At 37.5% G+C, this 27,584-nt stretch overlaps 1 protein-coding gene across 1 annotated transcript in view; it reads right to left on the bottom strand.

Annotated features, from left to right (window-relative positions):
* Window positions 1-2,907: 2,907 nt before the first annotated feature.
* The window catches only part of LOC110166846 (hepatocyte growth factor), a 70,821-nt gene continuing 46,144 nt past the window's right edge, over window positions 2,908-27,584 (bottom strand). Inside the window, exons 10-18 of the mRNA XM_020932166.2 lie at window positions 26,814-26,907; window positions 22,382-22,512; window positions 20,511-20,540; window positions 17,120-17,225; window positions 16,294-16,368; window positions 16,054-16,203; window positions 15,071-15,177; window positions 14,012-14,154; window positions 2,908-7,894 (exon numbers count right to left, since the gene is read on the bottom strand). Coding sequence (XP_020787825.1) covers window positions 7,715-7,894; window positions 14,012-14,154; window positions 15,071-15,177; window positions 16,054-16,203; window positions 16,294-16,368; window positions 17,120-17,225; window positions 20,511-20,540; window positions 22,382-22,512; window positions 26,814-26,907 — 1,016 coding nt within the window. The 3' untranslated portion in view covers window positions 2,908-7,714. The remainder of the gene's footprint in view (window positions 7,895-14,011; window positions 14,155-15,070; window positions 15,178-16,053; window positions 16,204-16,293; window positions 16,369-17,119; window positions 17,226-20,510; window positions 20,541-22,381; window positions 22,513-26,813; window positions 26,908-27,584) is intronic.

Raw genomic sequence — 27,584 nt, 5'->3', positions numbered from 1 at the left:
CAAAATAAAGCTGTTGTCATTTATTTATATAACTAGCAGACATGGTTTTGCCATTGTTAAAAGGCTCATGACAGGTTTTGATGACACTCTAATTTCTGGGATAATACCTGCTGTAAATATAAATCATAGTTTTACACAAATCAAGAAGCAATTTGTTAAGAAAAGATTAAAATAATATGTAAAAAATGACAGAAAGTGGAGGGTTCTATTTTAGAAAGTTCCATATTGACGATATCACACTGTGGAGAAATCTGTCCCAAACAAAATAAATATGTTTTCTTATATTTGTATTTGTCACATCATTATTTCTTTGTGCATTCGAGGAGTTTTGGCCCACTGTATGACGTGGATGCAAGCTAATAGTTCTACAATTTCCTAGTTTAATGTCATGATTTCGACGTAGGAGGTAAAATCTGAAACCTTAAAAATGGTCAAACTGGGCAAAAATGTTTTTTTTTTTTTTTTTTGGTAACACTTTATAATAACTACACCTTATTTAGCCTTAATAAAGCATGAATAAAGATGTAATTAATACTGAACAAAGACTTAATTAATAATGATTCACGCTTAGTAAATGTTTAATAAAGGATAATTAGTCTTCACTTTAGAAAAGCTCTCAAAAAGACTTAACTAACAGATAACAGCTGCCTGAATTATCATTGCATTGTATTATTAGTAAATCATTCTCTCATAGTTTACTAATGATTAATAAATGCTCAAATCTTTAGTTCATGAGTAATTAAGTATGAAATAATTATGAGTAACTATTTACAGCACAAGCAAATTAAGTGCAAGTGCTAATTAAGGTAATAATTAAGTAGTTACTAAGCGTGAATCATTATTAATTAAGTCTTTGTTCATTATTAATTAAGCCTTTGTTCATGCTTTATTAAGGTTAAGTAAGGTGTAGTTATTATAAAGTGTTACCTTTTTTTTTTTTGTAAAACCTTAAATATAATGACCTTAACTCTGCGTAAATGTGTGTAAAATGAATAGTCCAACCTGTCACGGTCACTTAAATACTATGGTTGTTAGGTAACAGTTATGGAATTACCTCTTCGTCATGACTCCACTGCTGTAAATGCTGCTCTGTCACATACACTTTAAGCATTAATTGTAACGAAATTGACTTAGGCAGGCGTTTTTTTTCATCCAATCTCAAGTGTTTTGTTTGTGAAAATGCATTATGCTGACGATGGTCCCTCAACTTTTGTTTTGAGAGAATAATCAGGACTGTCACATTTTTGGAGTGGTTTTCAAGAGCGTTTCGTACACAATAGATTACTGCTACACTGATTGCTACTTTTACTTCTACAGCTATTAAAAGGCCTGTACCTGAGTTTTACCATGTATTTGTATTAAAAGTGTCTTGTCCCAGTACAGATATATTGCATAAGCAGCTCTTGAGGTGGAATAAGTGAGATGGGTGCTTCTGATTCTCATTATAAAGCCTTTTATTGTCCAAGAATCAAGTATGCAGTACTGTATCCTATAAATATGTTTTGTGTGTATTGTGACCAAACCCATATATATTAAAACAAAACAAAACACGCACACAAAAAGGACATGGTTCATGATAACTGTTTCATTTAAATGTTTTCATATTTAAATTTTTTTGTCATAATTTTGTGTGTGTTGTGTGTTTTTTCGATTGTAAAGTTCTCTAAAGTTGTATGCAAATCTGGCAAGCCATTTAATATGCATTATGTAACAATTTTCTCCATGGAGATGTTATTGTTTTATCTGGAATGTCTCGCAATATGGCATTAAACTTTTCTATCTCCATGGAGACCAAATCAGACCAACTTACAAGTCTGTACTGTGGAGAGGCAACCCTGCTCATGGCCAGAATGTCTGTTTTTCCAGGTATGTTTGAGTTATAAAACCACCTGTAATTGAATAAATGTAAGGTAGAGCTGCTTAATGTCACACTGTGGAACATTCCAGACAGAGCAATGACATATCCATGGAAACAAACAGGTGACAGAATCTCCACCAGAATAGTTACACAGTGCACCTTTAAATTGTTTTGACCGTTCAGTGGTGATGAACCTCATTCTGTGAGCTTACATAGCTTCTTAGGGTCGCCATGTTTTTCAGTGCCAAATATACTGACATACACTACAGGTCAAAAGCTTTAGAACACCACACTTCTTTTTCAAATTTTTTTTTTTACTGTTCATTGTGTCATTGCACTCTCAAATGAAAGCATACAATAAATATCATGGAATCAATTTATAGACCAAAATATATTCTACACTTTTGATTCAAAATAGCCACCTTTGATACAATAGCTCATGGCATTCTTTCTACAATAGTAATATTCTTCTAAATGTGTGGCACGTGTAGGTTGTTTGGCTTTCACTCTTCTGTCCAGTTCATCCCAAACCAGCTCGATGGGGTTTAAGTCTGGAGACTGTGCTGGACACTCCATGTTTTCAAGCTTTACCATCTTGTTCTTTTTTCCTAAGGTAATTTTGGCAGAGCTGGGACTTGTGTTTTGTATCTTTTATTTTATTTTGTTTAACCTCTGTCTGTTCAGTTTTTACCTTTGTACCATTTCAAGCTCTTCATTGGACTTGCACGACTTGAACTGCAATAAATAACTGGAAAAATTAAGGTGTTCTAAAACTTTTGGTTGATAGTGTACATATTATAATATATAAATATACAATATACACTTGTGTCTATGTGTGTGCATGTGTGTGACCATACATATAATATAAATTGATCAACTGAAGTGCACAGTTAGCATGCTAGTTAGTGTCAGACAGCAAAACAAAGTAGTGAAAAGCGCTTACAAATTCATCACTAAAAATCAGCTACAGCACATTTAAAAACGACAAAAGAAATACAAAACAAAGAATATAAACTTTATTATAACATTGAACAAATACATTAGAGGTGTAACGTGGGTAATATACTCCTATAGGACATATACAGTCATATACATACAACATTGTACAGGTTCATCAAACATAGCAGCTTAAGCCTCTTCAGTGCTTTCACTTGACTTAAAAAGGATCATTCAGACAAATTGTACTTTATTAACAATATTGTGACAGCGTATGTGATGCTAATATACAAATACATACATGAAACATTATATAAAGCATATTATTGTTATGGAGAAAACAGACCTGCTTGTGAATAAGTTCTATCTTGAGAATAAGTCACCATTTTCTGTATTAATACAGATTTTTGATTACTTTTGTGAGCCCATATTTTGAGTTGGAACGCCAAGATTTATTACTATGGATGGGACGAAAGATAGAACGCAGTGTGAGATTTAAACATAATTCTTAATATATACATTTTAGTTTCCAATTTTGGCCTCATACTTTTGGATTTATTTAGTTTAATGTTTTTTTATTCCATTCTAGTGCTGTTTTTTGGAACTATGGGACCCTTTTTATTCAATCCAAATGTTGACACTAAAACCATCCCTATTTATTATATGTTTTATTATGAACTTGAAAGGCACAGTATGTGACTTTCTGGAGGAGGCCAGCTGCAAACTGTGTGATTCATTGGAAATAGATTACAGTTATAACCATATTTTGAAAGATTCTCCATGGGGAAATATTTTATGCCATACTGTGGAATATTATAGTTATAGGAACAACATTTCCATGAAAACAAACAAGGGCAAGCCCTCTTCCAGGCTGAATAAGAGTCAGGTTTGTGGAGATGCAAGCCGCTCACTGCAAGGATTGAAGCTTTTCAGTGCAATAAACACAAACTATTTTTAGAAATGCCCAAACAGTTCCATACTGTCGCTTTAAATTTGTTTTTCTTTTCAAATTTGGTTTTAGTTATCTTACATGCAAATAGTACTAGTACTAGCTCATTTGTTTCTCAAGATAAAACTTAAATATGATCCTTTTTTGGACTCATGGAGATCCAAATTCATTGATTTTTAAAAATTTTCATTCTCATTAAAGCAACACTATGTACCTTTTCTTGCTAAGTTGGTCTCCATAGTGATGTTATTGCTTTGCCTGGAATGTTCTACTATTTAACTATTTAATCTATCTCCCGGCAGTTAAGCAGGTGGCGTTACCAGACTAAGTTACTTCTCTGATCTGTGAAAAGGCGAGCCCATTCACTGCATGTTTTTCAATTTAATACAAATATATTTTTTTAAATTAACAAATTAAAGACACCTATAATTGAATAAACGCAAGACAGATATGTTTAATGCCATACTGTGGAACATTCCAGGCAAAGTGATAACATCATGGAGAAAGAGGTGGATAGAGTAGCCAAAAATTACTCAAGTAAGAGTAACAACAACATCAAACTTTTATCACTTTTAGACTTACTCACAGTGAGGAAAGTCACCAAATCTCAAGTAAGAGTACTGTTTCTTCAATAAAAATATTACTCAAGTAGAAGTAAAAGTATGCTGCTAGAAAAACACTAGCCAACTACAATGTTTTTAAAGAGGGGGTATTGATTCTTTTGACCTTTCTAAAATGTTATGACGTTCAAAACCACGCAGCCTGAAGAGGTTTTAGATGTATCCATGCATCTTTGAGCAATTAAGTGATCTCTCCCAAGTCCTATTCAAACCCTCCTTCCGGTTCTGTCCAATTCTCAGCCAACAAGCCTACATCACCCATGCTCCCACAAAAATACTCCATGAACATACAAAAACTGTACACATCTACTTGACAAAGCTGATGCGATGTGCAGTAGTTTCATAAGAGAGATGCACACTGATTGGGTTGTGATAGCGCTCTGAAGGGGGAGTGACTTTGCACGGGGAGTAAAGGCAGAAAGTCAATACATTGTTTCCAACGAATATAGCATTTTCAAAACAATAAAAGTGTAATACCCCCTCTTTAAAAACATATCCAAGTAAATAAGTAAATGTAAGTGAGTAGTACCCACCTCTGCATGGAGACAACCTGCATCAGAAAAGTTACACAATGCACCTTTAATCTGACATTTCAGTGGTTGGCTATTGGTCAAAACAGAAAACTTTACCATAATGAAATGATGAAATGTTTACATGACAAAACTGTACATAAGTTACCCTTCAAACATTCTGCTCATAGATCTATAAGACCCAAATGTATAGGCGAGTGTCAGAAACGCACTCATTAAAATACTATGTACATAAGGAGCACTTCACGCGAGCTCGGCCCAGTGTCCTTAGCAGCGCCCCCCCGGTGGATGCTCTCAGTCTATGCGCCCTGTCCATGCACGGGTCTACGTCTTTGGTCTATCTGTGATTCAAGTAACGCCAGGAAGCAAAACCGTGTTCAACTATGACTGATTTGCTGCTGAGCTAAAGGTCCTACATTACACAAAATTGACTCTTGTGAGCTTTAAGTTGTGTTAGAATGTTGTTACTTCACCAAAACATACCTGGAGTTGTGTTTTGTTTTGTTCACGCATGTATCTCCAAAGCTACAATCCACCTTGAGATGTCATGTAGCGGTAGTTTTCATGTTAACAGCTACTTTTTACCTTTAGTTCTGTAGAGATTGGCAATTCCAGGGTGGAAATTATCTAAATGACTATAGTTAAGGTGAAAACACAGTGGATCACTTCCTGTTTTGCCACATGATGTCACAAGATGGAAGAGAGTGTTTTCTGTCAGCCTAATATCAGCCTAAATATGAAGGATTTATGTGTTAAATGTGTGCGAATGAAACTAAACAAAACTCCAGGGATGTTTTTGATGAGGAAACAGCATTATAAAAGAAAAAAGATAAAAGTGCGTGGTGAATGGAAGTGACTTGGATATGAAATACAGTGCCTTCTATTAATTTAATATTGAAACCATTGGTAAATTTTGTACATAAAAAGAAAGAGGTTGGTATTTATTTTAAAGATAAATGAACATTCCATTTTGACTCCCCCAAAAGTGTGATGATCGGGGCTTCCACGGCTTTGTCTGAATGTCCCCCCTAAGCCACCTTGCCCCTCACTGCATAGGCCTGCACGCTTTAGCGGACTATACAGTGCACTGATTCACAAAGAGATTCAGACGCTCAGCTCTCTACAGTCAGGTCACGTGACTCTGGTGTCTGGGTGAAAAAAGTCTCTGGATTTCTGTAATAAATAATGCTAAAATCCGACTGGCACACGATTATTTATGAACTAATACATTTTTCAAAGCTAGATCTTAGGTAAACAGACTCATTGTTCAACTTTTTGTCTAAAATAGAGAAGTTATCAATCTTTTGACAGCTCAAGCTAAGGAAAGCAGCTACAACTTTATACAGAAAAAGTTTATTTAAAGGTGCATTGTGTAACTTTTCTGGTGGAGGGTCCGTCACCTGCTTGTCTCAATGGAGATGTTATTGCTTTTCGAGGAATGTTCCATGGTATGACATTAAACAGATCCGTCCTATTGCTGATAAATACAGAAATTATCTCTGTGAATACGGTTGTATCTCCACAGATTTGACCTATAATGTAGCCAGTAGAAGCAATAACATCTCCATTAAGACAAACGGGTGACAGACTCTCCACCAGGAAAGTTGAGCAATGAACCTTTAATAATGTTGTATTCATAATCAGGGACCAACCACGTGATAAACCAGCGCTTCTATCTGCTTTCATAGGTTTTGTCCAGTCAAATACCTATTGCTTTTTATTGTAGCAATGCATTGTGGTCTATATTGACCAGCTTCGTGACCAGCTCTGGACACTAGGCCTGTCACAATGATTACTATATCGACTTTTCGTTGAATATAAAAGCTGGAACAATATTTTGGGGGTCAATATTTATACACAAATGGGAAATTTTTGGTTATTTTTTGGCTTTTGGCTATACAAATATAAATTAAGCTGCAGAACATTTAATTAATAACTTCTGTGGTTCATTACAGATGCAAACTAAGTAGGAAAAAGTTTCATTCTGCTGTTTATTTATTGCAGCTCTTGATTTTTTTAAAACAAAACTTTACATTTAGAATATTTTTTGTTGTTTTAATCTACTCTTATCATCTCTTGTCATTATCATTTATCGTCTAAATTTACTTCAGCAATAAGGCCTACTGGACACTACATTTCAAGATGCTTTGTGGGAAAGTTTGAGTTCACAACTTTTTCCACTCACCGGACTTTCGGACACCACTAAAAATTGCGTGACCCCTAAATAGTGCCTTAAGCAGGGGACAGTGTGGACATCCAGACACAGCCAGAGATCTGCATGAGGTTAATTGAGTGTATGGCAGGCGACCTTCAAGGTGTTTGACTTAAGATTTTGTATATATTTAGAATTAAATTTAATTATGCACTCAATAGACGAGAGACAAAACTATCCCGTCCTTATAGAGTGCAATAACTAAAGGCAAAAAATGGTCTCTACAACTCAAGAATTCCTACATCGCCTTAAATATGACCCTAGACAAAATACCAATAGAGGACACTGTATTTTACTTTAAGTAGTGAAAGGCACCATTATCTGCAGCCGCTGAGTTGAAGATATAAATATAAGCACGCTCATGTCTTTTATATTTACAGTCTTAACAATTTTGAACTTCATTTGTGAACATGTGAACAGACGTGTGTTTAAGCAGAATTCTTTTGTCTTGAACTTCCATTGACAGTACATTCATAAATCTCTCTTCTCATTGCATGTTTACCACGGCAGGATCCGGAGCACCACCAGAGCAGCAGAGTCTTTACAGTAGTCCAGTCCGGTTCTTTGGGTCCTCACCGAACTACACCAGATCTGGGTTGGGGCCCGGGACTACATCATGTCCGGGTTGGGGTAGTGCTTGAAGACCTTGTAGATCCACTGTGTGTAGTAGGGCACGTTGATGAAGACGGCGGGCTGGTTGGTGCGTGCACAGCCTCGTCCGTGCACGCTCACGCCCACGATCACCCGGATGTCCCCATCCTGACACACCAGGGGCCCGCCGTAGTCCCGCTGCAACACAACAGTAAAATTGTATATTTCAATATGAGTTTTGCATGGTATAAAATATTGTGCAAGTATGGAAAACAACTATTTATCTGAAAACTTTTGTTCTTGCATTGGAGTAAAGGATATTCTAGTGATAAATGATGATAAAAATGAATCTGGTGAAGGTGAATGGGCTTTAAATAATAAGCATTGGATTGGCTTTTATTCAACACCCTATAAGCTCTTTACACTGCAATATTCATTCATTCCACACTTGGTGGTGGTAAGTTACTATTATTGCCACGGATGCCCTGGGACAGATGCACCGAACCAGGTTTTTCAGTTCTGATACCGATTACAATATTACGACAAAGATATTATGAAGTATCGGATCGGATATCAACCGTTATGCAGACGACACACAGATCTATGGCTCACTGGCAGCAGGGGACTCACTCTGCTACTGCATCCAGCAGATCAAAACAACTTTCCCTTGCTAAACTCAGACAAGACAGTCGTGGTCTGTGGCCAACAGAAACAAAGACACAGTATCAGCAGTCACCTGCAGTCTCTCGCTATAAAACCTTCAAATCAAGTAAGAAATGTAGAAGTAATAATGGACTCAGACTTGAACTTTAAGAGCCACATCAAATCAATAAGATCTGCAGCCTTCTACCATTTAAAAAACAGCAAAAATCAAACTGCAGACTTGGAGAGACTTATCCATGTGTTTTTCTGTCCAAGTCTTTAATTGAGGAATGCAGGTCCAACTTGAAAAAACCCAGAAAACTGACACAAGGCTCAACTCTGCTTCAAGACTTTATATTGAATTTTTTCAACTTCTTCAGAAGCAGTAGTATTTAAAGTAAATTTAAGTAGTTAAGTATTTGTATTTTAATATATTTGCATTTGAATTAATCTATTTTAATCATAATAATATTTATTAATATTGATTTTACATATTAACTTTATTAGGCTCCAATTAAATTAAATTATTTTATAATTTTAAATATTTTTTAAATCTTAAATAGAACTTATTTTTAAATGACAAAATATATGAAACAAATTTTATATTTTATTATATTGTTTTTGTTTTGTTTTAATTATTTTTATTAAGAGACTTTCTGGGCTGCATATGGCCAGGAAATAGAAAATAACATCAAGTTGTATCATCTGAACCAATATTTGGAAGCCAATATTCAATGCATCAAAATTTTCGGAATATATCCGATATTGGTATCGGATTGGTGCATCCTTAGACACAACAACAGTTTCCACTAGAGCCACCCCAGTGGCACCTCCCAGGGTCGGGTCTTATATATACTGTATATCTTCTGAGATCTAACAGAATTGGGCATTGACAAGGAGGTATGAATACAAGAGTGTCAGTCTGGTTGGCTTCAGTTATTGTTGATCAAAAGGATGAATACTTAAGTTGGGCAAAATGTCACATAATGCCTTCCTAATTTAATACGTTTTACTCCCTCTTGGCTGTCTCCTCTATGCCTTCTCCTTTAAATGGATTGTAGAGATTCACAGACAGCTCTCCTCTCCCCTCCCCTCTACCCCCTTTCCCCCTTCTCTCCGCCTCTGTCTCTGTTTACCCAGCCTGCTGTATTAAGCCTATGGATTTAAAGCACATTTGTTGGAGATTTAGATCAAACCGGTTTCACACAGATTTGGGTTGTGAGTCGGGCCGACGTGCTAATGTCTCTAAACTCACACAGGAGATATACTAAATCCAACTGGCTTAAGCTCTGCTCTTGTTTAAAGGAGATGGATAATTCTTAATAGACTTTTTGTGCTCTCAACCACATAGTTTGTACTAGTTTTTGAGGCATTCATTCAAGTAAAGTAAAAGTAAAGAAAGTAACTCCCAATTTTGTCAGCTTGTTGCACAGTTGCACTCTGGGGATGTCAAAAACAGACAAAAACACAACACAGATACTAATGGACACTAATGGGTTGTGCTCCTACCATAGACTCTTCATATAGATTTTTAGCTAACCCACTAACCCCCACATTCCAAATCGGCAGAGAGCATTATGCAGCTTTCACACAGTATGGTAAAGACAATCCTTTCCATTTGTGAAGTGGAAATTACGAGTGTTTTATGTTCAAGTGCTTTTGTTGTCGTAGTGAAGTGAAACACGGTAGACCCAGAGTTTATCCTGACCTGTTACTAGGGTAAAACAGTTTTAGACTTGCTAATTCATCTGCTACAGCAGGAAGAGAATGCATCAAACACAAACAGTAGGCTAAATACTATGCTGTATATTTTATTGATGGTGTATAGTAGAGATTTGTTAAAGGAGAATAGCTAATGCTTCTGTATTAGCTAGCCTATATAAGTAAAGCCTGACCTTATCACACAATCTTGCCTATATCAGCTCAAAAACAGCATTGTTGCAATAGTACATACATATACAAAGTGACTGTTTAAAAAGACTGGAACTGCCTGGATGACCCTTTTGGATATACAGGACAGCACATTTAAGAAGTTCAACCTCTTCTGCGATCAAGTAGGCAACATGAGATGACTGATGACCATCCATCTGGAGGTCCTCCAAGAATTCCTGTACAAAAAAATGACGATGCTGTTTTGGTATCTTGCTAAACAGAACTCATTTTGTGAGACCTCTGACAAGTTTGATGTCAGTCAAGGATCAGTGCATAATGTTACCATGGAAATGCTTGACTGTACATGTGCCATCGCAGAACGCTACATTGTCTGACCAGATGACTGTCAGAAGACTGACAGTCATCCAAGCAGCCCTATTCTGAAGGGCGTGCGGAATAGATGGAATAGTTGGTGCAATCGATGGCTGCCACTTCAGCATCCTGCAGCCACCTATAGGTAGTTGGAAACAGAAGTTGGGAGACTTCTAATTACTTGGGGATAGTGCATATATAAGCAACAGCTTCCCTTTCATTGTCACAATGGGGGGACAATGGGGCCTTGAGTGAAGATGTAAAAAGTAATAATCAGCAGAAGGAGGGTAGTAGTTGAACAAGCCTTCAGCTGCCTAAAATATAAGTGGAGACAACTTTGTGAAATACAAAATTCTCATATAGACATGGTGGTGAAAGTAATTGTAGTATTGTGTATGCTACTTCTCAGTATTTGTATTGTTATTGAAGCAGCTTGGTTTTTACACTTTTACTAACATAATTTCACAAGTGAAAAGCAATGCTAAGCAAGTGTAATATAATTCTAAATATAATTAGCAAATTAAAGATATTATTGTCTAACGAAGAGAAAGTAAAAAAAAAAAAAATAAACTAAACAAAAAAAAAAAAAAAACAGACCTCGTGGTTTCTTTTAGTGGTTATTTTATTTCCAAACACTCTTTTCCAAGTCAAAGCAGAACACCAGCTTCAAAAAAATGTATCTTATCATTTCAACATTATTATTTGTACATATTTTTCTAAGCCTTTGTTACTGGAAATATGTAAAAACTAAAATGTAATGTGCAAAACCACATCTGCAAAACTTTTGTAAACTAAAGTCTCTTCTGTAAACATCTCTCTGTCAAAAATATATTCCTTTACACCCTGGAAATAACAAAGTATACAGTGAGGCATAGGTAACATTCCCCAACATAAAACATACCTCTCCATTTTAATGCTTCATAAAAAGAAAAATAAAGTCTGCATCTTCATTCCTGCTGGTGTGACTACAACAACTTTTCAAACAGAGCATTTGTTGTTTTAATTTGGCCCATGACTTCCTTATGTCTCAGTTGAGAGGCTACCTCACATCCTTTTAGAAAACACATCACTTTGTTTTTGTCTTCTTGATGTTTCCTTTTACGCTTCAAAACCACAGAGGTATGAGCTGGTGCTTGTGATGGTGCTGAGCACTTGCTCAGGTGAAGACATGCCTTCCTTTGTGGAAAAGTGAGCAAACTGGGGTGTTTGAATGGTTTGGTTCATGACCTCTTGGTGCCTGACAATTACTACCTTTGCAGTCCTGATAACAGGAAAGTTCACATCATGGTTTTCCTCCGATTAGTTCACCCATATCTTTTAGAAACTAGAACTTTGTGGGTGCTTTCCCTGTTGAGGCATTGTTATCTATTGCTATTGAGTTTTGCCAGATTGCGTAGGCGCTCACAGCTGTCTTTCACTAAATGCTGGCGCATGAGATCAATCAAAAACAGGGTCTGGACTTTGATGAAAACTTGATTTTGAGGCAGCTCTTCTGTAGTGCTGTCACCTAAATACATGGGGAAAACTAATTATTCAAGACAAAACACAAGTTATTTTGTTAGCAAGCATGTTTGAAATGACCAAACATAATTCTAACCATTTTGTGATTCATATTTGATGGGTTTGTGCTTTTTAGCAAAGCGTAATACAGTAAATTAAAGACAGTGGTCCTCAAATTGGCTGGCTGCAACTGCATCTCGTGCAAACCTGTTTCAGCAGATCTGGGGGGAACTGGTCTGTCCTGGTCTGTACAACCTGCCATCTCTTTCCTGTTGATAAAGAGTTTGGGCTATGGGTGGGGTCATCTCCTGGTCCCAGTATAACAGGCTGTCACTGGGATATACTACAAATAAATTCATGTGAGAAAATTGCATTCCACCGCACAGTACCCTACTGAAGGTTATCCTCGACTGACTAACGTTAGCTAGCATCTGCTCTAAAAGTGGGAGTAAAACCAAATGATAACAGTATTTTTAAAAACGACAATAAGTATAAATGGCGATGTTATTAAAATTATGTACAGTATGCCACAGCATTATGTAGAGTACAAACTAACCAACTAATAGCAGCAGAGAATGTTTAACAGAATGCAGTACTTACCATTCACGACACTTTCGCTGCTCTCCGCCATGTTGAAAGGTCAAAGTTTATCTCATCTCGGCAGCTTGTGTATTATAAAAATCTTCCAGCTTTCCAGTGGAAATTACGAAATGGGTGGGTGTTCATGTGCAATTTTGATGTCGGTTTTTGGTATTTACGATAGGACGTGAAGTGCAAGATTCAGTTGGCTTCCTCTGGTGAGAGCAGAAAGCTTTGGCTGACTTCACACTCCCTCAGTCCACTTCTATATACAGTCTGTGGTTCCTGGCTGTTCTTGAGTTGGTCATGGTCAAAAAAGATTTTAGTCCTGACATAGACTGGTTTAGTCCTTCTGATTTTCCAAATGGGAGTCCAAACTGAGTAGGTGGCAATAATTATCTGATTATGACAGAGGTGATGAGCAGTGTTCACTGCATAAGACAAGTCCACCTAAAACTCTTATATTCATTAAAATATACAAAATGTTTGCGCTTTCCAGTGGCGTAGTAGGTTAAAGCAGATCTATTAGGTGAAATTGACTTTTGAGAGGTTTTAATCTAATTTACTCATCCAAAGTTTTTCTGATATTTATATATTTGAACAATCTTTAATCACTTATTTTCAAGATGCCATATTGCCAATCAACACCCTTTTTTACCGCCGCCAGCATACAGCCATTGCTCTCCACTTCTTTTATTAAGTCGTTTTAGATTAATATTGCAATTTAAAATCCAAAATCATGGCCATACCAGCTTGTGTCGGATTGTCAAAGTCTGATCTCGTCAGATCTCAGAAGCTAAGCAGGGCCGGGCCTGGGTTGTACTTGGATGGGAGACACTGGGAAAATCAGGTGCCACAGTCACGAAAACTGTTGTTAGGTCTTATGTAAGGTACTTCACCCACATTGACTAGTAGGCAAGTGGTTTGTGCATGAGTGATGGTGGTGGTCGCTGACTGGCAGCCTTGCTTCCGTCAGTCTGCCCCAGGGCAGCTGTGGCTACAATATCAGCTTACCACCACTGGGTATGGAGTGAGTGAACAATGAATGGTAAAGCGCTTTAGGTGTCTTGAAAGGCACAATATAAATGCAATGATTAATTAATTAGTTAATTAATTTTAAAAAATGATGATCCACTCAAGTTATATTTATATTATAAATAAACCATTAAGATTATATTTAGTTATAATTATAATGGACAAACTGGCATCACAACAAAGCCTATATCAGTTATCTTGTTAAAAATAGCAGCACTGCTAATTTATCTTTCGAAACTGCTTCACTTCCCTCTGTTGCCAGCAGAGGGCGTTAGACACATGAGTGTAAGTGGTAAAAGCATGAACATGATTTACCTCACAGACCCCTTCGTTCTTTCTCCCTCCTGCACAGATCTTGTTGTTGCTGATTCGCAGGTTTCCCTTGTGCAGATTCTCACACCTCTCGTTGCTCACGATGGGGAGGTTAACCGCCTTAAGCATCTCGTCATGACCCGTGTCTGAAAGTGAAGACTAGTGAATATTTCTTTTCCTGATCCAAATAAAGGTCATAATTAGCATTATATTTAAATTGTCCTTAAAGGAGTATGTAAATGTAAATGTAAAATTGACCTTTATGAGTTTAACCATGTAACTGTTCTCTCATCATTATCTTATTCTCAGTTGTATTTTTTCATTGATTCAAGCCAACGATATAAAAGAATGAGAACTTCGCACATCAGTTACCTGAGATGGGCATTGGAGGAGAGGGAGCAGCCCAAGAACATAGAGAAAAATCCCGTCTTACTTGCAAAATGTGACATTTATTAGGACAAACCATAAAACATTTCGGCACTAGGCCAGGTTGTGCTGGATTTTTCTCTCTGTTTATTGATTCATGCGTAATTCCGGACTGTCCTGCATTGCCTTGAGTGCTCAGAAAATTTCAGTTTTCACCTATCTCCACCCATATCTCTGTACTTGCTTACTGACCCTAAGTCTGTTTTTTAATAATAATAATAGGAAGTAAGTACAGAGCAGTGGGCAAGATACGGGATTGGTGAAAACAGAAGTTTTCTATGCACTCAATCCTTCAGTTGCAGGACAATACAGGATTACACAAACATGCATCAGTGCATAGCGTGATGTCATGATTTCCAACCAGAAAGTAAAATTTAAAACCCAAAAAACGTTGTTAAATTGGGAAAAAAGTGTGAATGTTTTAAATATAATGCACTTAACTATGTTTTAGTAAAATGAGCAGTCTAAGCTGACAATTTAAAATGACATCCTATTATGCCATGCCAGACTGAATTTCTCCCACCAGTGTTATGAATTAGTTATCCACCAGTCTGCCTCGTGACCTCTGACCCCTGCTCTCCCCACAGCCTGGAGCTTGAGCAGAGCCAGCAGAATAGAACCAGAGCCTGAGCTTACTTTTGGTCTCTCCCCAGCCGTACATCCTACACGTGGTGCCCTCTGGGATGGAGCAGCCGGCCACAGGCAGCTGGATGGTGTGGACATTTTCAGTGGGGAGGGCGGGTCTGGGTACATACAAGAGTCAGGCATCAGAATACTTCAGAAATGTATTACAAAAATGTGCTGCAGTCAGCCATAGTGTTATAACTATTGAAAGGAGAAGTTAACACATTATTATTGTACTCAATGTACTAAATACAAATATTCAAGTTGCTGTAATTGAGTAGGCCTTTTAGGTAATTGTGCTTTAGTGAGTAGATTCTACATGTCTTATATTAAGCAACATTAACTATTATGAGCTTTACGCCATGTTATAATGCTGTTACCTCATCAAAAACATACCTGAAGTTGTGTTTTATTTCAGGCATACATGCTTGAGTAATCCTTTATTATTTGTCTGTCTACATCTTCAAAGCTCAAAATGCTCTGTTCCACCTTGTGATGTCATGAAACAGTAGTTTTGTTTAGTAGAGAATTTCTACTAAACATACTAAACATACAGTATGTGAATGAAACATACAACTCCAGGTATGTTTGTGATGAGAAAACATAACAGAGATCAGAAAATAGCATGGGCCTTTTAAATCTGTACTTGTAACTGAGTATGATGACTGATTATTTAGATTTATCAAGTTTAGAATAAATGTGTGGTCTAAAATGCTTCTAAAATTGTGTTAAAAAGTAAAGAGTACTGCATGTGTGCTTTTTTATTATTATTCAAGTGTACATTTGGCAGCAATATTTGTACTTGTAATTGAGTATATGTTTAGCCATGTAACTGTACTTATATTCATAAGTACAACTTTTCAGTACCCTTTCCACCTCTGCAGATCAACTGTGGGCTTTGACAAATTGACACGGCAAACACTATTGCTTTTAAAAAAGAGATGGAAAGAAGAGACAGATAGAAATAAGGATAGAAACTATTTTTGAGCACTCACTTCGAGAGGCGTAGAAGAGCCAGGCTGGATCCTTCGGGCCCACAGATCACATGAGCGATGCTGACCTCCTGTCCTCTCGCCCAATCAGGAGCTCCCTCTTCTACACTGGAGATGCCCAGCCACACCCTGTACTCGCTCAGGTCTGGAACACTGTACACGTAAAAGCAATGTTATTATCATTACAAATAATTTATTACTTAAATATATTTAAACACTGAAATCCAGACAGAGTAGCCGTACCACGAGGAAAAGCACTGCTGGTCAGTCAGGACCCATTCTTCTCGAATTAGAGAGCCTCCACACCAGTGCATGGACCTGGACATAGCAGAAACCAATCAATTGGCCTATTATTATACAAATGATTAGAGAACAGAGATAAACTCTTTGGTGTTTGGTAAAAGTGAAAAATAAAAGGCAGAGTTAAGAAGAAAACTGAGGTCTCATTTAGAGTCCTGTGGTTCATTGAAAGTTGCCTATAATATTTTTAAATTTGGTAAAGCTTCATTCTGTCTTCAGTATCAAACTTAGCATTAGCAAAGAATATCAAAAAGAGTGTGAAAAGAAATGGCCAACTGACAAACAGATAAAATAAAACAGCAAGAAGAACAGGAAAATGTGAAATCAGCCATATCAGACAAAACCAGATCATGGAACAATGCCAGGGGTATTTGTGCTGAAAGCCACAAAAATCAGCGCAGTCACCATCAAGGACATCCAGATCCAAAAACAAGGCCCAAAGAACATAAATCATGATAAGGGAGCATACACCTTATCACACACATGGGAGGAAGGCTTCAGGAAGTAGCCAAAACAAGTAAAGCAGGTAAACAAACATTCCTGTCTTGCCATTTCCAAAATATTCTTAATTCAGCTTTAAGAGTGTTTTATTTGAATGATTTTGTAAAATGCAGATGAAGCTAATCAACTATATAGATGAAGTTTGTTAAGTAATCGATTTTACTAAAAGAAACACAAGCCAGCCATTAAGACAATATAATACAGTAGGATTTAACTCAGTGCATTTGTACAGGCTACAAATGAGTACATAAATATAGCAGATTTGTACCCTTTCTGTATGCTGACCATCCAGATGCCGTCGGTGATGCTGACCAGACTGCCTCCCACAATCCTGGGCTTCTTGTGGATGAAGCAGCCCACGGACGACAGCTCCCCTGCACAACACACACAAACACACACACAATGTTACAGAGGGTCACTTACTGTAAATACTTGTACTATCCTTGTTGTTGTTGTTTCATATGGTATTGCAGTAAAGGAAAAATTGCAGCAAAATGATAGACTTGTAAGATGTGTTGGATGAATAAATACATAAATATTATAAAAGTTAATGTTTTATAACACAACTTTCTTTGACAAGCAAGGTCACTTTCCTCTACTTTGGACAGACTGACAGAGATTTCATTATGGAGGTTTTAAAATACCTTGAAAAACATGAGCTCTCCACAGATCTGACTAGAAACTTAACCTGATCATCTCCATGAAAATATGTAAGTTGCATGTACTGTCGAACACTGCAGTTATCTCCATGGAGACAAGCAGGTTGCAGACCCTCCACCACAAAACTGACTGCGTGACCATTAAAATCGTTTGCCGAACTTGGTATGGATTTCCAAGAACTAGGTCTAATCCAATCTAGAACCAAACCAGGACTAAACCCAGACTACACAAGAACTAAACCAGGTCTTATGAGAATTTAACCCAATGTCAAAAGATGACACCACAGCACTTGCAAAACAGCAGGTCCTTTTCTCTCAAACAGAAAACACTCTGTTCCACCTTGTGATGTCATGTGGTGATACAGGAAGGGCTTCACTGTGTTTTAAATGCCATACACCTTCCACTAGACTCATTTTGATAACTTGGGACCCAGAATTTCCAAAACAAAAGGTCAAAGGTAGCTGTCAAAGTGACAGTTCGGAATTTTGGACATAGGACCTCATTTCCTAGTGAGCCAGAGTGTTGGAGACGTGTGGAGACACTTTTTTAGATATTCCATCCAGTCCTTGTATTTGCAGAGGTCGCTGGTGCTAGGCTAGCGCATATCAATGGCCATAGTTAGCCTGCCAATGTAAACAGTCTTACCCACTCCACAAAGCACCTGAAGTAAAACAATTATAACACCAGACTGTCGAAGTGAATGTCTGTGTTCAATAATTTTAGAAGTAAAACCAACCTTGCATTTGAACGATTTATGGAGAGAGTGGCGGACTGATATATGAGAAAATAGTCCCTCAACATGGGACGATTCATGCGATGCAAGGTTAGTTTTATTTCAAACATTATTCTATCAACACAGACATTTACATCAAAAGTAATAATAGATTTTCTTCGGGTACTTTGTGGAGTGGTAAAACTGTCTTAGGTTGCAGGCTAACTATGGCCATTGACATGCACTAGCCTAGCACCAGGGACCTCAACAAATACAAAGACTGGATGGCTCACTAGGAAATGAGGGCCTATGTCCAAAATTCTGAACTGTTCCTTTAACTTGAAAACTACTATGACATCACAAGGTGGAACAGAGCATTTTGAGCTTTGGAGATGAAGACAGACTAACTATAAATAGTTACTCAAACATGTGTGAATGAAACAAAAGTCAATTCCAGGTATGTCTTTCATGAGTTCATGGGATTATAACATTTCTTAAAGCTCACAAGAACCCCATTTATGTAATATAGGACCTTTAATATCATATGGTCAAATCAAAAACCCACCATTTCTAATCTGACTTTTAAATGAACAGAAATTATGAAATGATTTGGTACTCTATAATTACGAGATTTCTATTGATAGCTTTGACAGACATCCAAGTGCGCAGATGCTCCAGGAGAGGGCCCCAGCTCGGGCAAGCATCTGGCTCCACCACTCGCTGACTGTCATGTCAACTTATGTGATTTTCATATCTCCATCTACCTGTCATATGGGCTAAAAAGGATAAAGCATAGCCCACACTGGTGCAGTGTAGACCATGATTTACAATAATTATAACGGTACAGGGGATAAAAGCTAACGAGATGTGATGAGAGTCATTAATTTGGGCGATTATGCAGATGTTGGACGGACACGTGGGTGCTGTTGAAATGGTAGAATGGTGTTTTTATTTCCTCGTTTGAGTTATTATAATGTGAGGTGAGTTATGGCTCTATATGGACTCTATACCTGTCTAGAGAGATCAGCAAATTAGAATAACATGTGAGTGTATATTTATGGCAGTTGGTCTATGTGAAGGGAAAAAGATGTAAAGATGGAAGTACTGAACGCAATTTGGTCAGCTTTCTTGCTTGAAATAAAATAGTACCTCTCAGAGCAGTATTCAGTTATCATACTTTTACTCCTATTTGAATAATACATATGACAGTGTAACACACTTATTTGAATAAAAGCTTTGGTTTTAGCTTTTGTTTCTAATAATAACTTCCCAAAAGTGAAAAGGCTTAATGCTTAAAGCTTAATATGAAATGATTCAAATATTTGTATTTCTTGCACTGCTCTTTCAGATATGAATTTATTTTTCTCATTTTTGGTCTGTACTTTTAGATTTTGAGCAATATTACATTTTTAGCCTTCAAAATTCAAATCTTATTAGCGTAGTTGTTACAAGTAGTAGTTTCTCCAAGTACTTTTCATTCCTACATGAATAGTTTCATTAACCACTACTTTGCATTTCTACTTGAGGAATATTCATTTGAAATAACAGAATGCTTATTTAAAGCTACATTATGTAACCTTCTGGAGGTAGACATGCAAGTCAAATAAGAGTCAGGTTTGTGGAAATGCATGGAAATAGCTATAATCTTCCACCTACCTATCTCCATGGAGAATGGTCTGGTTCAATTTCAGTTTAGATAAGATTAGTTTTTATTTAAAGGGACAATGTGCAGAGACATTAAGCTCATGGAAAACAAAAATGTTCTGCACCAGATTACAGCTTAATAGCTAGTTTCCATCTGCAGTCCCTGAATTACAGAAATAAATTATATAATGCATTTAGTTAACAATAAAAACACACAGCCCACTCTCTGTCAAACGCACACACACACACACACACACACCATATCACCCCTTAACAGAGCAAAGCATTAGGTATTTATAACGTCATGAATTTTATCTTATAAAATACATATTAACCTACCATTTCTGCATATTACTATTATATCAGACCATAGCATACAAAAATACAATATATAGAGGTACACACAGTACTACAGAGTGTGTGGTATTACACACTCTTTATTAATGCTTGCAGGTTTGGTTATTTCATGTCCATTTCCATGGAATCATGCAAATAACTAGAAAGTAACATACTGTACCTTTAAGTTAAATCTATGATTACTTTGCCCACCTCTGTGTACATTTTGGAGTACACTTTGTATCACAATGGCTACAAACAGTCACAAAGCAGTTGTTAAAACAGATCAATGCAAAGTGACACTTACCCAGTGGAAGGGTGTTCTGTGGAATCTCACCTGAGGAGAGACAAACAGCAGGACAAAAACATTACACAGTTGTAAACAGAGTTTGAAAGGTGCTGTGCCTGATTGTCGTCTTAACAATGTGAAAAACACACATTCATTTCAAAAGGTTTGCAGTGGTCCAAAGTTATTCCTCACTTACCTTATACATTCCAAGCATCCTAATAAGCACTTTTCATAAATTTCAGAGCTGCAGTGACAGTAAAGCTAAGAAAAAACAACTTGTATGCTAACCACGCACTTCCTGCTAATTGGACAATAAAACAATAAAGTAGACGCAGGCAGTATGCAGCTGACTTATTTTGACCTCAAGATCTGCTTATACACTATATCTGTACTTGGGCAAGACATGCTTTGCTCAAGTACATGGAAAAAAAAATCAGGTACAGGGCCTTCAACTCCATCTATTTCTAATCACTATCTGGGTTCTTCATTGATATTTGCAGCCCGGTGACAGAGACTACATCCAGGCTTTAGATCTGGAGAAGGCCCACCACTGCTCTTGACAGCTCCCTCGGTGGCATGTGATGGATGGGTCAAACGCAGCCAATAGATTTCCCTACAGGAACGCTCCGGTCTATAGCGATAATGAAAAACAGACGTAGCTCTTCTTATGGGTCTATACAGGTACAGTATACACACTGTTCTGTCCCATATGGAGTCAGTTATTACAATATTTTCACTTCAGACTTTCTCATGGGAAGCTCATCTCTTTTGACATGCTATGATCGGACACATCTTGATACAAAGAGAAAGACTAAACCAGGACTAAACCACCCTACCTTATGTAACAGAGACTAAAGCAGGACTAAAGAAAGACTAAAGAAGAACTGAGCCAGGACTTAACCGTGACTAAACCAAACCAGTATTTCTCCTTTAAAGGCGCTGTACTTAATTTTTACATTATTAAAAATGGTAAACAGAACTGATTCATTTAAATAGTTGAAATAGTAAGCTATTTTATCCCATTTTAGTTTATAAATTGGTGAAATAAGACAATGTACTGGCCAATGTTGATCCAAAACGTCTCATAATATTAAACTTGTACTTTTACAAAGCTGTTATAACTGTTACAAAAGACTTTTGGATCAGTTTTTACCTCACGCTGTTTGTGTTTAAAGGAAATCATTTGTATTTTCAGTCTCTGTTAGTCTTTCCATAGTAACAGTTGATATCGGGTAACGGCAGATACTTAAAGCCAAAGTATTGACATCGGTATTGGAACAGAAAAACCTACATCGGTGCATCAGTAATCTTGTCAGTGCTGGATGACAACTAGCATGCTAACAGTGCACCCAGTGTTCCAGGTTCACAGAGGATATAAACTTTATAATTTGATGCAGACAGCTCACAGTGCTGTCATTTTGTCTGACTCTAACAGTAGTAGTTTAATAGTTTAATATTCATGAGCCCTAACAATTCGCCAAGGCACCAGTTCTCTGGGAGACTTTAAAACAGCTTTGTAGTCCATACAGAACTTATTTACTGTAAACATCAGCAGCCCCATACATAATAACACAACCTCTTATTTGAGTGGATGCAATTAGCAGATCGCAAAGGCTCCTTTTTTAAATACCAAATGCCATTTCCTCTACAAACAACAACACCTCCTGTCTTACTCTGCATAAAAACTGCTAACGCTGTAGTTTAAATCTGCACAAACATGTTCTGAAATGTAATTCTTATATTAGATTGTCAGTTCATATTTCAGTGGTTTTGTCAGTTTGTCAGGCATATTTAAAATTGTAATTGTAATTTTTTCCCAAATCGTGCAGCCCTATACATACACACACACAAAAAAGCTATATCTTATATTGTGATAAAGTAGTACTCACATTGCTTTATATTGCAGTAGTCCCATGGTATGGCTGAGTTGTTTGTATAACACCAGGGCCCGTGCTTGTCCTTATCTGGGTTTCGGCAAGAGCTGCCCTCCAAACCTGGCACCTGCATCCCCCTCTCGCCACTGGAAAAAAAGGTATTACATGTTCATTTATTTTAGTGGTTATTTTGATGTTTCTTGTCAAAAAAGTGGAAACTCTAAACAGTGTACTAGTGTTCACTTGGATTATGTTTTATCGCCCTCTGCTGGCAACAGTGGGGAGTGAAACATGATGAAACGGAAACAAGCAGCAGAACTAATTACAGTAAAGCCCCATTCATACATGCAGCCTGACCTGGGAATTTGATTGCATTTGGCTAGAACAGGGTCACGTGTGAATAAAACCAGAACAGATTTCCCTGCATCCAGCAATTTTCCAGGTAAACTCCCGGGAATATGCAGAGGAAGCTTATGTCTGAACAGAGCCAGAAAATCGCCAGTACCACCCATAGACATTTAAGGACATGAAATCCTCTATTTCTGCCTGTTTTGACAACTCGAATTCAAATGCTCCTTCAAGTATAAATGAATGGTAAAAAATGTTGATTAGATTTCTGTCATGTATTGGTAAAAAAGAGGTTTAAGGATCACTAGATGTTTATAAAATGCACAGAAGTTCAGAAATCTCAAATAAAACTTGGTTAGCCATTTTACACTCTAATTATTATCTAAAATAAGACATCAAAAAGTTTACAGACTCGACAATGACTTTAAAAGACGCTCTGATCTTACAGAAATGTGGTCAATGGATTGGTAAAACATGACACCCTCTGGATTATCCATAATTTATTGTTTTAATGTATCTATTCATTTCTGTAGACTAAAACTATCAGCTATAGGAAAAAAATAAAGGGGACTGGCTCCAGTGTTCCAAAAGCTTTCCGGGCTAGCGGACTTGTTAAGTAGAAGATAGCATTAGCATCGAACGCCATGTCTACAAATGAGGTCTATGGTACCACTGCTTGGTTGCTTTGGGAAAAAAAAAAGGCATTATGGATGAAGTACGTTGCACAAGGACACAACAATGCATGCACTGATCTTAGGCGGTATCAAATCACAGACATTTGGGTTAACAAATGTTGTCATCACAATGAAAGAGAGATGGGAGACTTAATATTATTCCACAGCATATCTTATCTATCTTTCAGGTGTACAAGTTTATTTACGATGATTAAACTACATCACTGAACACACACAATAGTTGATCTGGTCTAACAGGTCCCTTTAGTTTTGCAGAGCCTTAAGCTGTATTTAGAGCAAGCACATTTGGGCCTCTAATTCCCATGTGATAAAGAGAAGGGGGCAGATTTATTATGGAGCATTAGTGAGAGCTGAACTAATTCCCTCTGATACTATCTGGACTGTGTGATAGTGCAGCTGTGCCGGCCCCTCCCTCCAGACAGAGAGTGGAGACACCCACCCAAACAGCAGATTTGTGGAGCATATGCATACAGGCTAAGCAGTAGACTTGTGTGAATACTGTAGTTGAATATATTGGGATAATGATGTAATTTGAGATTGTCATAGTCCAATTGAGAAACTTTTCTAGTGCATGGTTCATCGCCTGCACGTGGTTCAGCGCCAGTGCAGTGGCCGCAAGTATTCCAAATAATTCAAAGTAATGAGAGCTCCAGATTCCGGTCTATTTCCTTTCAGAAAACACAAAACAAAAACAGATCCACGCTGCAGTCCTTTTGAGCTACACATTTTTGAGTATTATTATTATTTTTATGAATAATTTAAAAAATGGGAGCTCCAAAGAACTGCCGTGTGGATCAATTTTTTTTTTCTTCTCTACAATTTTTGTCTTTGGACCCAGGAAGCAGGTGCAACTTTTATCAGATGTGCGTGTCTCCATCTACCAGTCTATTTCCTTTTTCCCTAAATGAATAGTTATAGCATGAACATCTGGTTTTACACGTGAGAGATAACAGCATTGAAAGCTAAACTTTGAATTAATAAACAGTAACTGGGGAAAACTAGGACTGAACTAAGACAGCATGAGACAATCTATGGCATGGGACCAAACCAAGATTAAACTGGGATGGCATATGAAGAGTCTATAACACTGCAAAGACTAAAATCTAGCCAAGTTAGGATAGCTTGAATTGAAAAAGTAAAATTATCAACAACTAACAATGGAACAAGACATTTTGAACTTAAAATACATCTCAACAACTTAAGATATGGAAAACAACAATGCTTGGCACTTAAAATAATAAACACAATCTAATGTTAAAACACAAAATTAAAAACTGTAGTGATCCTGATGTCCTACTCTTTATATCTGAAGTCCACCTGTGTATATTTTCAATAAGATGGAAGAAGATCCAACTGAAAATCGAGATCCATTTCCCCATATTGCCCTGTCCTACTTTGGACATGATCTGAATTGAATCTCATATAATCAGTGCAGCTCGTGAGGACAGAGTTTCTAATGTCAGGTGAGTCCCCCAGTCCAGTTTCCAAATCTGTTCTGTCAGATCTCATGATTACTAAGTGTTATGTGTTAATGTTGACAGCCCTAATTGGGACTAAACCAGGACTAACCTAACGCTAAATAAAGAACTACATTGGGTCTAAACCAGAAGTTAACAAGAACTAAACCAGGACCAAAACCAAGACCAAAAACTAGACCAGGTTTCAAGCATGACTAAACCACACTAGACCAATTCTTTCCCACGCTCGCTAAACCAAAACACTTCAGTATACATACTCTTAATATTCGCTTTAGCCTCTCTCTAACCCTGAGTGAGATGTTGGCCCAAAGCAGGGACCTGATGACACTTTGAAGTGTCGGACCCTGGGGCGGGCTGGGGTCAAAGGTCAGGGGTCAAGTGTATGCCCCAGACTCACAAACTCCACTTAAACATGTCAGAGAGTCATTCCTGTACTGTGAGGTCACCTGGATAGAGAGTGTGCTAAAAGCAATAACAGTGTTTGCAAAAAAGGCACAAGATGAACCCTGATATGTACAGAAACATATAATTATATTGCACTAATGGTTAGAATTATGGTTGATAATTATGGGTTTCATGTCGTTACAGACGGTAAGTTATAACAAATACGCATGCTACTGTAATTAACTAGATTTCTTGGTAATTAATTAAGTTAAGGACATTATCATGGTGTGATTTGAGCAGTTTGTTTCTCCTGTATCAAGACTTTTTAAAACAATGCATCAGGCTTTTACACCAAATTTGGCAGATAAGATGTTCAAGAGGAAACATTTTGAGGCAATGGCCCGTCTCATCACAGGCTGAAATAGCAGAGCAGAGATGGAGGCTTAGAAGAGGTTTTCTGGTTGTATCTCTAGAGTTCACCTGGCTGCCCCTGGAGGCTGCTGTGATGCTGCAGGACAAAAAGGAGAGACACTTTTCTCCTGCGGGCTGTTACCTCCTCAAGCTGCTCAACAAGGCTGTTGAGCTGCACTACCTGTTGAGCTGCACTGAGACTTTTGTCTGAGCTTTTCTGTTGTTATTGTATTTTCTGCTCTATGGGCTTAATTTGCCCCTGGGGAACAAATCAAGTGAAAGTGATTTAGATTTGATTTGATGTTATGACAGTTTGCTGGTTAGTGCAGTACATTTGGAATACATGTCACTGGGTTACATAGTGTGATCTTCTGATGAAAGAAACCAACTCCCATTCAAGTGATCAAAATCCCTAAAGGATTTGTTCAATGCTTTGGCCTGTGTAGCGCAAGTCCAAGCCAGAGACTTTCATGTCTGAGTCCAAAATGAAATTCAAGTTACTGAAATGAGTTCACATTCATTGCTCTGTTGTGTCACAATACTTTTGAATGAACGCTACGTTTTAGCATCTTAAAATCTCCATGGGTTTAACATCAGGCTCACTGAACATTCAATGATTGTGTGAACACAGATGTCTCCAATACTGATACTTTGCAGCTGATGTCATCAACATTCCATGGGGTTGTGATGCTATAACTAAAGGCACTGCACTGTCTGAAGCTCTATTAAGACTTAAATCCAATCTTTATTTTAACAGAATCTAACCAGGAGAGATGATTTGTCTCTTGCACATAAAATTACAGTCACAACATTGCAAGCAGTATCCAACGGTTTTCACTCTCATCTTTTTTTTTTAAATCAAACACCTAAATGGGACGATCAACACTTGCATTCAGTGCAGGCTCCTACAATGTGGTCTTTAAATCCATTTCATATTTTGACTAGAGTTTTCAGATCTTAATCTCTCTCAGATCTTTTTTGACAGTGTTTGCTGATGTGTGCATTGTGTCATCATGGTAATTGCTGAATATTCCACCATAGAGATACATATAGAACACCACAATAAGATGTCACTGCAGAGTATCAATAGAGGACACAGAGGGTGCTTGTGTACATTGCTTGTGGCCTGACCTGTTGGCGTGCTCCCTCCAGGGGGTGCAGGGCAGGTTGGAGCGTGTTCGGGACAGGTCTCCTTGGTAATTCTCTCCAAACCCTTCGTAGCAGTCTGCAGACAAGAAGAGAACCCAAGCCATAATCAACAAAACCTGCTTTTCAATTGGAAAAATAAACAGTCAAAAGCGCCATTGTCCTCCTTAATCAACCACCGACCACACCACACAAGACTTCGATATAGGGCCATATGTATGTTACTTTGAAGTGTAAAATATGAGGAGAAATACGACCCACTCATTTATGTTTTGGAATATTTTTTCAATAATTCTGTAAAAAGGGTTGTGTTATAAATATGCATCTGTCATCGGTCGCCGTGGGAACGTTTCAAAGCTCCAGTCTAAACCACAACACAGAATGGGAGAATCTTTTATAATCCCGTTGTGAGCCACATCTAGTACAAATGCCCCCCTGGGATATTAGATTCTGTGTACTCAGCCATACATGCACATTTCTGACTCACTAATCGCCTGGTCTCTCTTCGTCCTCTTATGTATCCCACCCAGATCTAAGCCCAGATTGGATTCATGTGAAAAGGCATTTAAATGCATATGCTCGGGTCATTCCTTCCCACACGGCAAACTAAAATGGTACCAAGAAAAAATACAGTAACAAAGTAATCAACAGATTAGCTACCATGCATCTGTGTAACTCAAAGAGACAAGATAGGAGAGGTGAACCTGGCACATGCCAGATTGATATGTGCAGTGCTCTAAATAGAGATTTCACAAG

Source organism: Boleophthalmus pectinirostris, unplaced genomic scaffold, assembly GCF_026225935.1.
Source record: "Boleophthalmus pectinirostris isolate CB_2022bp ecotype Guang Dong unplaced genomic scaffold, ASM2622593v1 HiC_scaffold_2, whole genome shotgun sequence".
Classification (NCBI taxonomy): Eukaryota; Metazoa; Chordata; class Actinopteri; order Gobiiformes; family Gobiidae; genus Boleophthalmus; species Boleophthalmus pectinirostris.
This window is presented reverse-complemented; position numbering and strand designations above follow the sequence as displayed.